We start from the raw sequence: 14,704 nt of genomic DNA on the forward strand, positions 1-14,704 counted from the left end.
TAACTCGTTATTAAATTTTCAAAGATGAATGTCGTGCTGGCACAACATTTGACGTTCAAAAGTTAAATGCCGTGCTGACACGACAATGGACATTCACAAATAATTTTCATGCTGGAAAATGCACATTGACCAATCGAAAATGAACATTGTACATGTCAAATGCCGTGCCAGCACGACATTCAATTTTAGAACGTCCAATGTCTTGTCATAACATCACTCCCTTGTGAGTGTGCAATGTTTTGCCCGCCATCTTTCAAATGTCGAATGTCGAATGTCGAATGTAGTATGTCGCATGTTTTGTTTACTTCACAAATATTAATATAATTGAAAATATATATATGAGACAGTGTCCTGGATAAAGCAACATTTTAAGTTTCTGCGTACTGCTTACTTATGAGAGTCCCGTAAAAAGCTTGTGAAAATCGCGTTCTCAAAATTAGGAGGTTCTTTTCAGCTTTTCTCGAAATATTTTAGGGTGGACTGGGCGAATGCCTGTATGCCCATCAAAAACAAACAACAAACCACTACACGTTTTACAATGAAATATGAGCATTTATTTTATTGCATAGAAAAACGGACAAATAAAAAATGTACAATAAAATGAAACCGAGTCTCAGTGGTTCGCCATCATCTTGACAAATTCTGAAAAAAGGGAAAACAAATCATTACAATCATGAATATCCAGAATTGAAGTAAAACATTTAATAGCTTTTACAACCATATTGTTTGAGAAACAATGAGTTATCACCATTGTGGAAAAGGTTGTTATAAATAATTATAATTAGCTTTGAACTAAATGAAAAAAATGAAATATCCCAAACAAATAAATCAAGTCACAATTTAAATGTGCATGCATATAAAAATGCTAATAACTAACGATATTAAAACATGCTCATAATTAAAAACATCAAAAATTAAATATATATTTAAAATTAAAAAAAAACGTATGGAAACAATCTTTTCCATTTACACATACTTAAAACTGGTGCTTATTAAGTAAAAAACAACAACAGTTTTTAAAAATAAAAGATTTTCTCTCAATAGTATTAGCGTTCGAAATTATATTTTGTCCAACATCCAATATTAGTTGAAATCAGCCTTACATTTACTCAGGTAAATCAGCAGTCAGTCATTATATGATTTTAATCAGGTGAATAAGAAGATTTTTAACAGTGGCCGGGTCAGGCGACAAAATTCAATCTCAACACATCTATTTTAGTGGTCAACATATTATTTTGTCCAATATGATGGCAATATTTCTCAAGTTTTCCTTAACATTCATTTTGGTAAATCAGCAGTCAGCCGTTATTGACTTTAACCAGATGAAGCGATATATATAAACAGAGGCTTGCCCAGTTAGTGGTATTCTACATAATATAATGTAGATCACTAAATGAACTTTCGCGAGTGTTTAAAGTTCCGCCAACTGCCACTCATCCAATACACATTCCCTGTGTCATTAACAATGTGTCAACCAAAGACGTTGAATTCTAAGTCACTAAGATGACCTGAAGTAACATCTTAATGATTAAGAAGGGCTCGCTCAATACGCTCACTCCGCCCATTCGTAATCAATAATATGTTACTTCATGTAATCTTACTATAACTAAAATATTACTTAAAGGTTACTAGCATGCATTTATCAAAAAATAGGCCATGCGTCAGTATCACTTCAGGGAACATCTACATCGTAAAAGATAGAACAATAAAAAACTGGGGCCGATTTCTCAAAACTCCTTAAGTCTGTTATTACACGATTAAACCAAACTAACTATTTTGTTCCTCTCATGCTCTGTAACTTGTGACATATTTACCATTTTGGAAGTGTTTTTTTTTTACTGTCTACTGTCTGGTAATCAAGTAAAAATATCTATTTTTCATCAAAATCAGGTGATAGTAAGAAATATTGATAAACAAAATGAATTACTTTAGTCTGTTAAGCTTAAGAAGTTTCGAGAAATCAGGGCCAGACAACACTGAAGGGTTTAAACTGAACCTTAATATTCTTTTTTTTTCTTGTCATCCATCAGCGCTAAGAATTCTATTTAATCATACAATATAACCATGTTAGTTTCAAGTGACACTCTTATTCAAATTCGATATAATACACGTGTATAACAAACCTCAATTTTGGCTGATAAACCTATAACTACTTACTAAATAGTGCATTTATGGAACATATTAATTACTGATAATAGATTGTAATCGTGTATTTAATAGGAGAAAGCGCCAAAATATTAAATGATGGGTGAATTGTTAAAGATTTACTGTGGTCTACTATAGTCTCATAAGGTAGAAATACTGTGTTTTCGACACCTTTCTTTCAAATTAAACTGGGTAGAACCATTGTTTTCGACATTTAAACAATATTATTAATTGTGGAAAATCTTATTTGGGAGTAAGAATGCATCTTTAATGTTGTTATAATGCATATTTTTATGAACTGCAAAACAATATCTATATGCCGTATGCTAAAGAATGTCATTTATGGGACTTAATTCGTTCACGATTTTTAGGTTCAGATATCGAAACAAAGAAAAAATGAAAGGTAAACAAAATGCTTTTAACAGGGCAAATTATCAACAACAGTGAAACAAAACGTTCTATTGTAAACGTTTTAAAATATTGAGAAATTAAAACGTTAAATATTTGGAAAAATAACTGACTTCAGGCTAAGATGTCCAAAATTCCGTTAATTGAGAATACCTGCCAGTTATTGTTTGGTGATTTGTTAATAAAAATGTGGTAAAACTAATTATTTTCAACAAAGTTTGGATATTTTGAATCCATTTAAAAACACATTCTAAACAGAGCGAAAGTGAATGACTAGTACTTTTAATGAAATTGTAAAATAGTTCAATGTATTATTTTGGTTTACTGTCACAGTAGGCCTACTCAACTCGTTTGTCACTTATTATCAATACGTCAAGAAAAGGAAATGACATCAACGTCCGTATCGCCGAAATGTTTAATTTAAAGCTGCACTCTCACAGATTGAAGGTTTTGACAATTATTTTACTTTTTGTCTTGGAAAGAGCAATTTTTTGCGTAAATATCTGCAAACCAATGATAAAAGATTGCTGACAAAAGATCAGATCGCAGATTTGCATATTTCCGTTCGAAAAACAATATTTTATTGCTAACGGTTTAAAACAAATGCATAAAACATTAATTTTTGAACTCAAATATAAAAATCTGCGATCATATTTTTTGTCAGCAGTCTTTTATCACTTGTTTCCTTGGATTTTCGCAAAAATTGGCTCGTTCAAAGACAAAAAATAAAAAAAGTTGTCAAAACCTTCAATCTGTGAGAGTGCAGCTTTAATGTATTTGACAATTGTAACACGTTCATCAATATTATTATCGAGACGCCAACATCATATTCCTATTTTGATGGAACAAAATGCAGATAACCAATTAATGATAGTAATAAATACAGAAGAACCCCGTTTGCTCGAACTCGCTTGGCTCGATTTCCTTTTTGGCTCGATATCGATGTAAAGGACCGATTTCTTTCTCATGAAGGTTAGCATACCCGCTTGGCTCGAATTTTCCAAGGCTCGGGGTATTTTCGCCAATCCCTGGAAGTTCGAGCCAATGGTGTTCGACTGTCTACAAATGTACACATGAACAGACGTCTATTTTAAGTTCTTACTGCTATTTCTAAGGTTAAACGATACTTGGAAGTTAAAACGTACCCTCATAATTCACTTGACCGTCCCCGTCTATGTCCGCTTCCCGGATCATCTCGTCCACCTCCTCGTCCGTCAGTTTCTCCCCGAGGTTCGTCATCACGTGACGTAACTCCGCTGCACTGTAAGGGGCAAAGATAAAAGATAAGGCGAATATAAAAAACAATATTGCTAAATTTTCATCAACGGCCGCTCCCTTTCTTCGCCGCCCTTTAAATCTTATTGACTTAAATAAACATGTTGAACTAGCTTCTGCATTTGCGTATCTGTCCGGTACTGTCAGCGAACGGCGTTTATATATACCAACGGTGTCGATGTGTTACGATCGTGTTCGTTGTACGTCTTAAACACATGTATAAAGTCCCTTATCCAATAAGAAGGAGCATGAATACGTTTTCAACGGTGGAACAGTCATCTAAGAAACCCCCCTCATAAAATGTCACCATCAGCCCGTTACTAGACTCAACACGACTCTAAGTATGGGAAAACCCCAAACATATCCAAAAACAATTACAATACCAGACTTAAGCATACTGTAATAAAGTGTATTACCAAGAATAAAATACATTAGTAAATTCCAGACGACTCAAATTTACGGAGAAAACCTAGAAACAACTACATTTCAAAATTGAACACGAGCTAATGTAGGGTAAGAAGCCTCAAGTTAGATACCTGATAAACCCATTGCCGTCTTTATCAAAGACCCGGAAGGCCTCCTTGATCTCCTCCTCACTATCCGTATCCTTCATCTTACGCGCCATCATCGTCAGGAACTCAGGGAAGTCGATCGTGCCATTGCCTGTAAAAAATAAATCATTTGGCGAGTGCTCCGACAACATTGTTAGTCATTTCAGGTTTTTGGAGCATAGTGTACAGACATAATGTAACCCTGTCAAGAGCGACCCTGGTTCTTTAACGTGCACCAGTGTAAAGCACTGCCACAGGGGACCCTCATTTAACGACCGACCCGGAAGACTATTAGTATTTTTAGTGGTGCGGCGGAGAATCGAACCTGCGACCCCTCAATGGCAGTCAAGTGTGTAACCACTAGACTACGAAACCACCACATATGAAATAAAGCTTAATTAACTTATTAATATATATAGTAAACCTGGTTGTAGAAAACGACTTAACAAGACATATTTAACAAACATACTTAAGTGCAATAATCGACAAGAACTTCATGAAGTCAAGTGTCCCATTGTATCGTGGTTAATCTTGATTACCATTGTATTTGACTTACCTAACCTTACCTTACCACGCAGGAGACGTTGTTAGCCTCTTCCTCTACCAACATATTCAACTTACCTAAAGCAATGAACCATGAAACACGCAGTAGACCTTGGTAATATTCTTTAAACTTTTTCAACTCACCCTTGCTTAGAAGATGGACTTTGAGCACTACATTTTTTCTCAACTTATTCTTCTCGTCTATCGTAATGAACCACACATTATAGTCGCATAATAATGTGTTTTTTTCCACCTCGTTAATCATGTCCTGTAGTTTGATCCCGGTTGGGTGACATTACTACATGGACTACGTTTAATACAGTTAATATCACGCGACTCACTATAAGAGCCCATGACTTACCGTCAGCGTCCACTTCGTTGATCATGTCCTGTAACTCGGCCTCGGTCGGGTTCTGTCCCAGGGACCTCATAACGGTTCCCAGTTCCTTGGTGGTAATGGTTCCATCTCCGTCCTTGTCAAACAAACTGAACGCCTCCTTGAACTCTGAAGTGAATGATGTATGACATTGTGGTTATGTATGAGATTATGGTCATATTTATACCAAAAGTTGGGTTTCATTTAAAGAACAGAACACAAGTTTATTTCCACACATAACATAAAACATATATACATCAATGAAGTAGACTATGATAGTCCGTGATCATTTCCATTATTTAACACTTGCTTGGCGGTTTATATATGTTTTTTAACTAGTTGTGATATTTTACAGTAACAAAAATAGAAGCAAATATTGATCAAAAGAATAATTACAAACAAATCCTTATTACAACTATTTAACAGCTGATACTAAAACATATAATAATCATGTATCATGTAAAGTAATGGAATTCTTTCTCTGAGCAAACGCTTTATACACAAAAATAGAAAGATTCTTTAACGAATCAGTATGATCTGTATTCAGCAATTCTATGGTTTTGAACATATTTGGATTAGTATGATAATATCCATATTTGGATTAGTATGACAATATCTAGGAATATATCTAGATCTAATATTTGTATACAAGCTGCATTCAAGCAAGGAATGAAATTCTTCTTCTAAGACATCACAATGTGGGTTTATGTCTGATTCCCAAAAAATGCGCATTCCGCTTGACCAAATTGTGAAAAGCGTTCAAAATTTTACATTTGCGAAAAATGTTATTGTGAAAGGGTGATCACTTGTTTGTTTGGTTGTTGTGTTATACGAACTGATTCTTGGCGATGTTAGATGTAAACATGTTTTTTTCTACAATCCGGACCGACCCTATTTTTTTCTCCCGACGCTGCACTTTTTGTGGTAGTGTGGATTTTGTTTTGTAATTTCTCAAAAAGTGGGAATTTTTGAGTGAACATGTTAAATTTGACAATTTTATATTTTTAATTGTCTACTGTAGACTAATGTGATATACCCTGATATATGTCGGTTTGTAAAGACTCTCGGTTCTCAAAACAAATATATAGAAAAAATGTTATGTCTACCTACCTACTCTATTTTTTTATGTTAGTGAAAACAAAGAACTTTTTTTTTGGCCTTTGGGGTCAACCGTCTGTTGTATCATGGCAATGGTAATCCCATTCATTTACAAAGATTCAAGAACATGAGTGATAATGAAAACAAAGATTATAGAGTTTCCTTATTATACCAAAAAAACCCACTTAATCCTTTCATGTAAGTAAAGCGTTAACACCAAAACTGTGCGGTTGGACTTGTATTTAGTACATAGAAAACATGATCGTTAACGTTTATTATTACAATACATTATCAACAGTATTCGAACGTATAATAATTTTTTAACAAGTATTTATTGACATATCCGTACAAGTACATTAGTGTTCATTGTTCGCAGTTCTATGAATTTTATAACACTTGGTCTTAATCAGTAAGTTTTCTTAAAATATTTGTTTAGAATAGTTTCGTAGATTTAATAGACAAATACAATTGAGATTGTCCGGTTATCGCAGTGGTTTGCGCGCTCGCTTCTCACCAAGGCGTCCCGGGTTCGATTAACGGCCTGGGCGCATGTGAGTTTGGTTAGTGGTCACCAAGCCGGACAATTGGGTTTTCTCCGGGTACTCCGGTTTCCCCCACAACACAAGACTACACTCTCGCGCAACATCGTGCCAACGAGAATGATTAGTATAAGTTGAATTAGCTTGTTTCACAATCGTTGTAAAATTAAATGAAGTTTAAACTAATTGATAATCATCTTCTAGATCACCTGGGCCATAAATGGGGCAGGATCTATTCTAACAAACCAAAATTAAAATTGTAAGAATTGGTAATGGTGTCCTTCAATGAATCGAATCTTTCAAATCCCCATACATCGTAACCATAAAATAGATTAAAAACAAAAACAGATACAGCACTGTCAAAGAATAATAAGTCGTTAACTAAATTGGAGTAATGATGTACAAAATACTGAAAAATAAAGCTGATAGGATATTCAGTGGAACATATCATGTTATGGTGTAATAAAAAAGCTTTGGTAATTGTATTGTTTTACCTACCGGCAATTTGTTCTTCATTCAGCTGGTCAGCCTGCAAAAACAACACATTTGTATTTTGTGAGAATTATCTGAAAATATCATGATCTGAAAACTTTTTTTCATGCGGCTAAATATAATAAGCAAAAATTGTTTCTCTGGTATTATAATTAAATTGCTTAAAATATCTTCTGCATAACAGGGTTGAGAGAATGTTAGTTTGACATAATTACTTGCTAGCACGTAGTTTTAAATTGACTCGCTCATGTTTTTGGACCAAAAATTAGTTTTCCCGGTAATGCATCTGAAAACAGTTATTTTATCATTATTTTACTCTATGATATCGAAATTGCATTTTTTACAGTTAAAGCATATAAAAGTATTTTTATTTTAGTAGGGTTCGACCCCACGCCGGTTTAGTCAAGAAAAAAGATGAAAACAGCCGGCTGGTCCACACGGCCACCTGGACTTTAACAAAAGGGGTTGATATGTTGACCTGTTAATGATACATTGATAACATTACGTGCACATTTCTTTCAACCAATCACGCAATACCACAGCCGTATTAATGCTTATAAAATTGTGGTCTTAAAAGACGATATTTGAGCAAATATTAACAATTGCTGAAGGGCTCCAGCTTTTGGTATTTGTGTGTTAAACTCATATGCTTGCCACACTTAATTTCGTAATTAATTTTACAAACCGTGAGCGAGTCACTTTAATTACTTTAAATATCTTCAGCGTAGCAGGGTAGAGTAAATAAATGTTCGTTTGGTCTAATTGCTTGCTAACACGTATAGTTTTACACGTATTTATTTAGTTTAATATATATAAGAAATCAATGCAAGACAAATATATAGTGTACAGGGACGTTCCTGGGCTATTTTGAGGTATACGACCTGGGGGGGGGGGGGGGGGGGGGGGGGGGGGGGGGGGGGGGGTACGGGAGAAAAATGTATTAAGGGGTGCTCGCAGAGCCACTTTGAGTGACTTTTATAATAAAAACAAGTAACAAAATTACAGTATTTTTTTTTTAATCTTTTCGTAAAAAAACACGAAAATACATGATTAAAAATTAATATAAATGAGTTCGTCAGTTGCATAGAATCTACACTTCGACAAACCTGTTTCCGAAATAATGTTTTGACAGTGCTCCGTCAGACGGCCGTATTGTGAAAAGGTTTTACGAAGTGTTTTAAGAAACTAAACTCTCAATCAAACTCTGGTAAAAGACCGAAGGCGGGGCTCCGTAAGCGGCGTAGACTGCGCTGTGTTTCTTTTAAAATGGTAAAAAAATATTGAAGTTATCTTTGTTTAAAGTATTCTTTCGAAGCAAAATATTGCCTTCTGACGTAGCATTTATGACACAATTTATCACGTGGTATACACACACTGTTTCCATGATGGAGTAAATTGTTCTAGATTTCAATGAAGTTCGGTAATATAGCGAAAACTGAACATTTTTTTTCAAATCTTTGTTTTGGGCTGAGCTTAATAGTGGTATATCAAGGGGCATAAGGTTGTTCTTGTCATTATTACATGCACAATTATTATAATTATTAAGTAACGTTTGCCTTCCTTTTCTGATGAAAAGATATTAACCTTTACGTGGTGGTATTTCATAGATGTTCATCTCTAATTTAGCTTATGTTGTTTTGAATAAAATAGTGTCATCACATCACATCGTAGTTTTTCATTCTAACGTTCAAATATTGATGTTATATGCCTAAAACCTGTACTAACCTCCTTAGAAAAATGCGTTTTCGGCATTTTTCTAAAGAATTGAGATCTGTTCTTATATCTTATATCTTGAGTACTCTTATATGACTGAAATGAAGGCATTGAAGCCAAATCAGCTGTTTCTGAGACAAAAAATAATAATATAAAAGTCAAAACTGTCAATCAGTGAGAGTGCAGCTTTAAAGGGGCTGTACCCCGTATGATAAAATAACGAAAAAAAAGAGAAAATTGTCGAAAACTGATATAAACTTGGCATTGATGTGTACAATGCATTGAAACTTACTAACTGAAGTACCACATAGTTTACAATTTATTTAAGTTTAGCAGTTATTTCGTATTTTTCCATTAAAAAAGATTACTGTGTATGTCTACCGGGAATAATTCATTCCTTATGCGTGATTGGCTAGTCAGTGTTAGCACGTGATATTACCGAGGTAGGTGTATAGCTTAATTATGTCACCAAATTGGAGTTGGCCGTTGTAACTCAGTGGATACAACGGTGGACTGCAATTTTGCGACACGGGTCCAACCCCGGTCTCCGACACATTTTTTTTTTTACATTTTGGTACTTTTTTTACAATTATGATATCAAAGCGTAACACATTCTATTAGATAATTGTCCTGAGATTCGTTACAGAAAAAAACTATTTGTGGTGGGCAATCTGGTGTACAGTCCCTTTAAGGTATTATCTAAACGATTTTCAAATTTGTTATCGGAAAAAACTTTCGCTTTAACTTCTCGATATCCACGACTGTGAACGGTTTTGTCAAACTGATGAATCACTTTAAGTCGATAACACATACTACGTCAGCCATAGCATTGTTTCAATCGTAACTACTCGGCAATCTCCGGCAACCTTCTTTGGGTAATAACCGAGGGAGTTCCAATTGATCATTATCAGAATCTTTATAAAAGACACCTAGAAACACCTATACTTAATACGTCGGTCATATAAATTTCTCAACCGTAACTACTCGGCAATCTCCGGCAAGCTTTCTATGGATAATAACCGAGGGTGTTCCAATTAATCATTATCAGACTCTTTATAAACGACACTTAGAAACGCATCTAATGAGTCGGCCATATAAGTATCTCAATCGTAACTACTCGGCAATCTCCGGCAAGCTTCTTTGGATAATAACCGAGAATGTTCCAATTGATCACTATCAGATTCTGTATAAAAGACACCTAGAAACACATAAGTATAATACTTCAGCCATATACTTATCTCAATCGTTACTACTCGGCAATCTCCGGAAAGCTTTCTTTGGATAATAAACAAGAGTGTTCCGACCTATCATTGTCTCCATATCGATGAACGCAGTCTCAAGTGAGATTCATGACAGAAATAAATATTCATTTGTAGCTTTCATCGATTGAATATCATAAAGCATTAAATATTAATATACTTTGCCGATACAAACAACTGTGAGTTGTTCTGACCCTGAACACTAATACATTCGACATATGACAAACCTCGATGAATATAGCTTTAATATTTTATGAAGCGATGCCAGATTGTTAGATGAATAAGTGTGTTGTATGCATACACAATTCTTTAACAGTCCACGCCATCCCTCATTTTGTTTTCAATTTTAAGACTCAATTACTTGATTTGAAACCACTATGTAATATATACACCGGGTTAATTAAGTTGATCCAAGGGAAGGGGTGCATCTGGCACTTGACCCCCCCCCCCCCTCACATCTCCCGCACACACCTAAGCTCTAAGGAGCTTTTCGTGTTGAAATGGTGGAACTTATATGAAGTTATTACACCAGAAAGCAACACTGTATTGGAAGTATTTAATACAAAAACCCGTTTTGAGCATATGCTCTTTTTCGTTCTTGGGGATTGGGGTGGGGGAAGGGGGGGGGTCTCAAAAGCGCCCCCTCTAACGACTTAATAATAATAAACAATACTTTGGCTGGTATTCAATATTCAACATATGTTTATCTCATATACCTAGTCAAATATAAATAACAAGTAATCCGATAAGCTACATCATTCTAAGATTCTTTAAGACCTTTATTGAATACCAGCCTCGGTTGTCCGGGTAGCGCAGTGGTTAGCACACTTGCTCACCAAGGTGTCACAGGTTCGATTCCCGGCCTGGGCGCATGTGAGTTTGGTAAGGTGGATTTTCTCCGGGAACTCCAGTCCCCCCCCCCCCCCAACAACACCAGACCACACTGATGCGCAACCGTGACTACGAATAGCTTAATATAACTTTCTTTACAACCGTTGTAAAATTAATAAAGTTTAACCCCAATAAGAATCAAGTTGTCATCGTTACTACGACATCAGCGTATAGACTGTTTATATTCAGCTACTTTAGTACTTATTCCATTGTAAACAACCTCCACAGAATGATGTTTTAATATCGCCTTTTAAAGAAATGAAACTATTGTATGTCTGAAATAGTACGCCATTAAGATGCTTATTTTAATCAGACTGCGACAAATGTCAAACTACTGACGATGTGAATGAAATGACCTTGACGTAAGTCTGTTTTTGTAACAGATACAGTACGAGTTTTCAAGCGAAACGGTTTCTTACGTCTGTAAGAGGACACTTTTGAAGAATAAACGAGTAACTGTATCTGACGTATACGATGATAAGTATATTGCATATATTAGTGAGCGAATAAATGCATAAATAAATAAATAAATACATACAGATTTATAAATAGAAATATTTTATTTTAAAAGATAAACATTAGATTATTATCAAGGCCTTTTGAAATACAATGCATCGGCTAGTGGGATTACTCGAAATTCTCGTGCACGACCCGCTTACAACCGTAAGAAGACACTTTTTCAATAGATCTGTTGGGGGTAGAGTCGTATAAAATCACGTATTAAGAAGTATTTTCTAAGTTATGAAAATAATGTACTATGCTGCTCATAACTATATATAACTGTAGGCTGTTTTAGACAAATATAATGGTTAAACGTTGTTAGTATGTACTTACAAAAATAAACGGATTGATTCGACGCAGTTTTGTAAGTGGTCTATGTTTTATTGGGTAAACTACCAACTTAATGGACCAGCCACTGTTTTATATCTAATGCTTCACCTGATTTTAATCAGTAACGGCTGACTGCTGATTTAATTAAAAAAAAAGTGTATTAAAAACTTTAAAAATACTGCCTCCTTATTGGACAAAATAAAATATTGACCACTAACAAGGATTATTTCGTAAATGGTGAAAATAGTGTTTTATTCTGGTCATATATAACTGCATGTTTCTACTGTTCAAGACAATTCATTTGGGAGTATTTCCTAATGTTGAAAATGTCGCACATCATCACCTTTTAAAAGTTATTCAATAAAGAACCTCTTCGTGTCATCCCTCGAGCTACAAATAGAGGCTCTATTTGTGGATATATAAACAACTAATTGAACCATCTACCCGAGCTAAAGAAATTATACAGAACGAACACGAAACGAGTTATGTTAAATTTCACTCACAAGGGTAGCTGGTGTTGTATTTTTCGTCCTTGCAAAAAGCAACGTGCAATAAATAGCGTGCTATAAGTAGCGTGCAATAAGTTGCGTGCGTATAAATCTTCATTGAAATTTATACTCGCGATGCTTATTGCATGTTAATAGCTCCGCTCTATGGTAAGCTTTCTGATATCAGAATTAATAAATAAGTTAAACAAAGATGTAGTACAAGGTTATAAAACGAAAATAACATTGACAACGAACGTTGTTTAAGCAACAAATATTCTGTCACTTACCATTGCGATTAAACAGTCCTATCGTTCACACGTGAATTTTATTTATGCTGGTGCGCTTAACATTCGGCTCTTGGTGAATAATATATAAACCTCGATTTCCATTCGCCGCATTTTTGTCGCACTGCGGACTTCTATTCATTATTCAAAATAATACTTTCGATTTAATCGATGTTTGTTAAGCTTCATAAACAGTACGGCACTCTTGATTATTTGCTCAGAGAATTATTGTGATATGTCATAGCATCGGATTAAAAGGTCCCACCAAGTTCATGGATTTCCACTTGAACTTGTTGTCATCTATGTTTTCTATTTTATTTCAATTATGCCAATCATAAAATATTTGTTACCTTAACATTTAGTTAAAGTGACACAAAATCCATACACACTAGCGGTTTAGAGGGAGGGGGGCGCACCCGGCGCGCGCCCCCTCTAAACCCGCTTAAGATTGTTTTTTATCAATATGGGAGGAAAAACTAATAAAATACGTTATTAAAATGTTCTTGAGGGAGTAACCCAAGATCCCCATGCAAACATTTTATGCTACATAATTTCGGTTCTGATGGAGGGGCGCATGTAAAAAGGTTGCGCCCCTAAGTTACGCCCCCTCTAAAGTTAACTTCTGTAACCGCCCCTGATACATACACATGTATAACATAAATTTTGAGTGATAAACCTTTAACTTCTTACTAAATTATGCATATATGGAAAATATTAATTACTGATAACAATATTTTAACCGTGTATTTAATAGCTGAAAAAGCAAAAATATTAAATAATTGCTAAAAACTTACTGTGATCTACTTTCGTCTCATAATGTAGAAATACCGTGTTTTCTGCACCTTTCTTTCAAATTAAACTTGGTATCCTTCATAAAAACCATTGTTTTTAGACATTTATTCATCCTTTTTGGTATATTAAAACAATCGTGTTAAAAGTGTTAATATTGTTTGTTTGTTGTTTTTTTTTTTTGGGGGGGGAGTAAGAGTGCATCTTTAAATAAACAAATAAACACAGTGTAGGTATCCCTACAAGCCGGGTATTTTCTAAAAAAATATTTATATGTAATTGCAATTCAAACACAAGCACACAGGCTTCCTTATGACGATTTTCCTTATTACAATTATCTTATGCTTCTGCATTTTGGTAATGTTCGGAATCAATGCCCATCACAGCTTTTAACAAGAACAAACTCCGCACTAGTATATTGGCACTGCAGACGTCCATTGAAACCACTCTCCCCCTCCCAGGTCTGGGAAATAGCGGGAACTTTGACTTTCGGACCAGCCAATCCCGGGTAAAATCCCCACCCTACGGGGACGAACTGCTGGTAAAATCTCCATTAAACGCCCCCACATCCCCGGGACATTCTAGGTAACGCCAATTTCACGCTATTTTCGGCGCGAAAACAAAACCACCGCATTCACTCGGCACTGCGGTGCACTGGAAGGTAAAAACACGACCCGTTTCCCCCGCTATCCCCGGTATACACCCGGATAACCAATGGTGCGTGGTTACAATTGACTGGTGCACATCAGAAACGGTTACACACTGAAAAAGAGTTGTTATGTGCATATGATACTTAACAGACAACTACATCCTATTTCCCGATCATAATTATGAACATTAAAATACAAATGCAGCGTATAAAGTTGAAACATGTGGTTAACAGAATGACTGTATCTGATGAAAATACTATTCATACTATTCCGTATTTGGCGAAAGTCGACAAACTTTGAAATAGCGATGCCATTCTGATATTTATTCATATAAAGTGATCGGTATATCTGCAACTTTCGACCCATTTGTTC

At 35.1% G+C, this 14,704-nt stretch overlaps 1 protein-coding gene across 2 annotated transcripts; it reads right to left on the reverse strand.

The window, feature by feature from the left end:
- Positions 1 to 529: 529 nt before the first annotated feature.
- LOC128207270 (calmodulin-A) lies at positions 530 to 13,028 on the reverse strand. 2 transcript variants are annotated; one of them, XM_052910102.1, is made up of 7 exons: positions 12,897 to 13,028; positions 7,434 to 7,464; positions 5,284 to 5,427; positions 4,365 to 4,491; positions 3,699 to 3,814; positions 1,997 to 2,041; positions 530 to 642 (listed from the first exon to the last, which is right to left on the reverse strand). In XM_052910102.1, exons 1-6 carry the CDS (start codon positions 12,897 to 12,899, stop codon positions 1,998 to 2,000), a joined length of 465 nt encoding a protein of 154 aa, XP_052766062.1. In that variant the 5' UTR covers positions 12,900 to 13,028; the 3' UTR covers positions 530 to 642; position 1,997. The 2 variants fall into 2 exon arrangements, with proteins under 2 accessions (XP_052766062.1, XP_052766063.1); XM_052910103.1 differs by lacking the exon at positions 1,997 to 2,041.
- Between the last annotated feature and the right edge of the window lie 1,676 nt (positions 13,029 to 14,704).

The sequence above is a fragment of the Mya arenaria genome, chromosome 11, assembly GCF_026914265.1.
Source record: "Mya arenaria isolate MELC-2E11 chromosome 11, ASM2691426v1".
NCBI classification, from domain to species: domain Eukaryota; kingdom Metazoa; phylum Mollusca; class Bivalvia; order Myida; family Myidae; genus Mya; species Mya arenaria.

Excerpts from the sequence above, each read along its gene's own strand:
- LOC128207270 (XM_052910102.1), bottom strand. Across the intron at positions 5,428-7,433 it reads GAATGAAGAACAAATTGCCG|AGTTCAAGGAGGCGTTCAGT; the intron begins GTAGGTAAAACA and ends CATTCACTTCAG. Across the intron at positions 2,042-3,698 it reads CGGTCAAGTGAATTATGAGG|AATTCTTAGCGCTGATGGAT; the intron begins GTACGTTTTAAC and ends ATGATTAAATAG.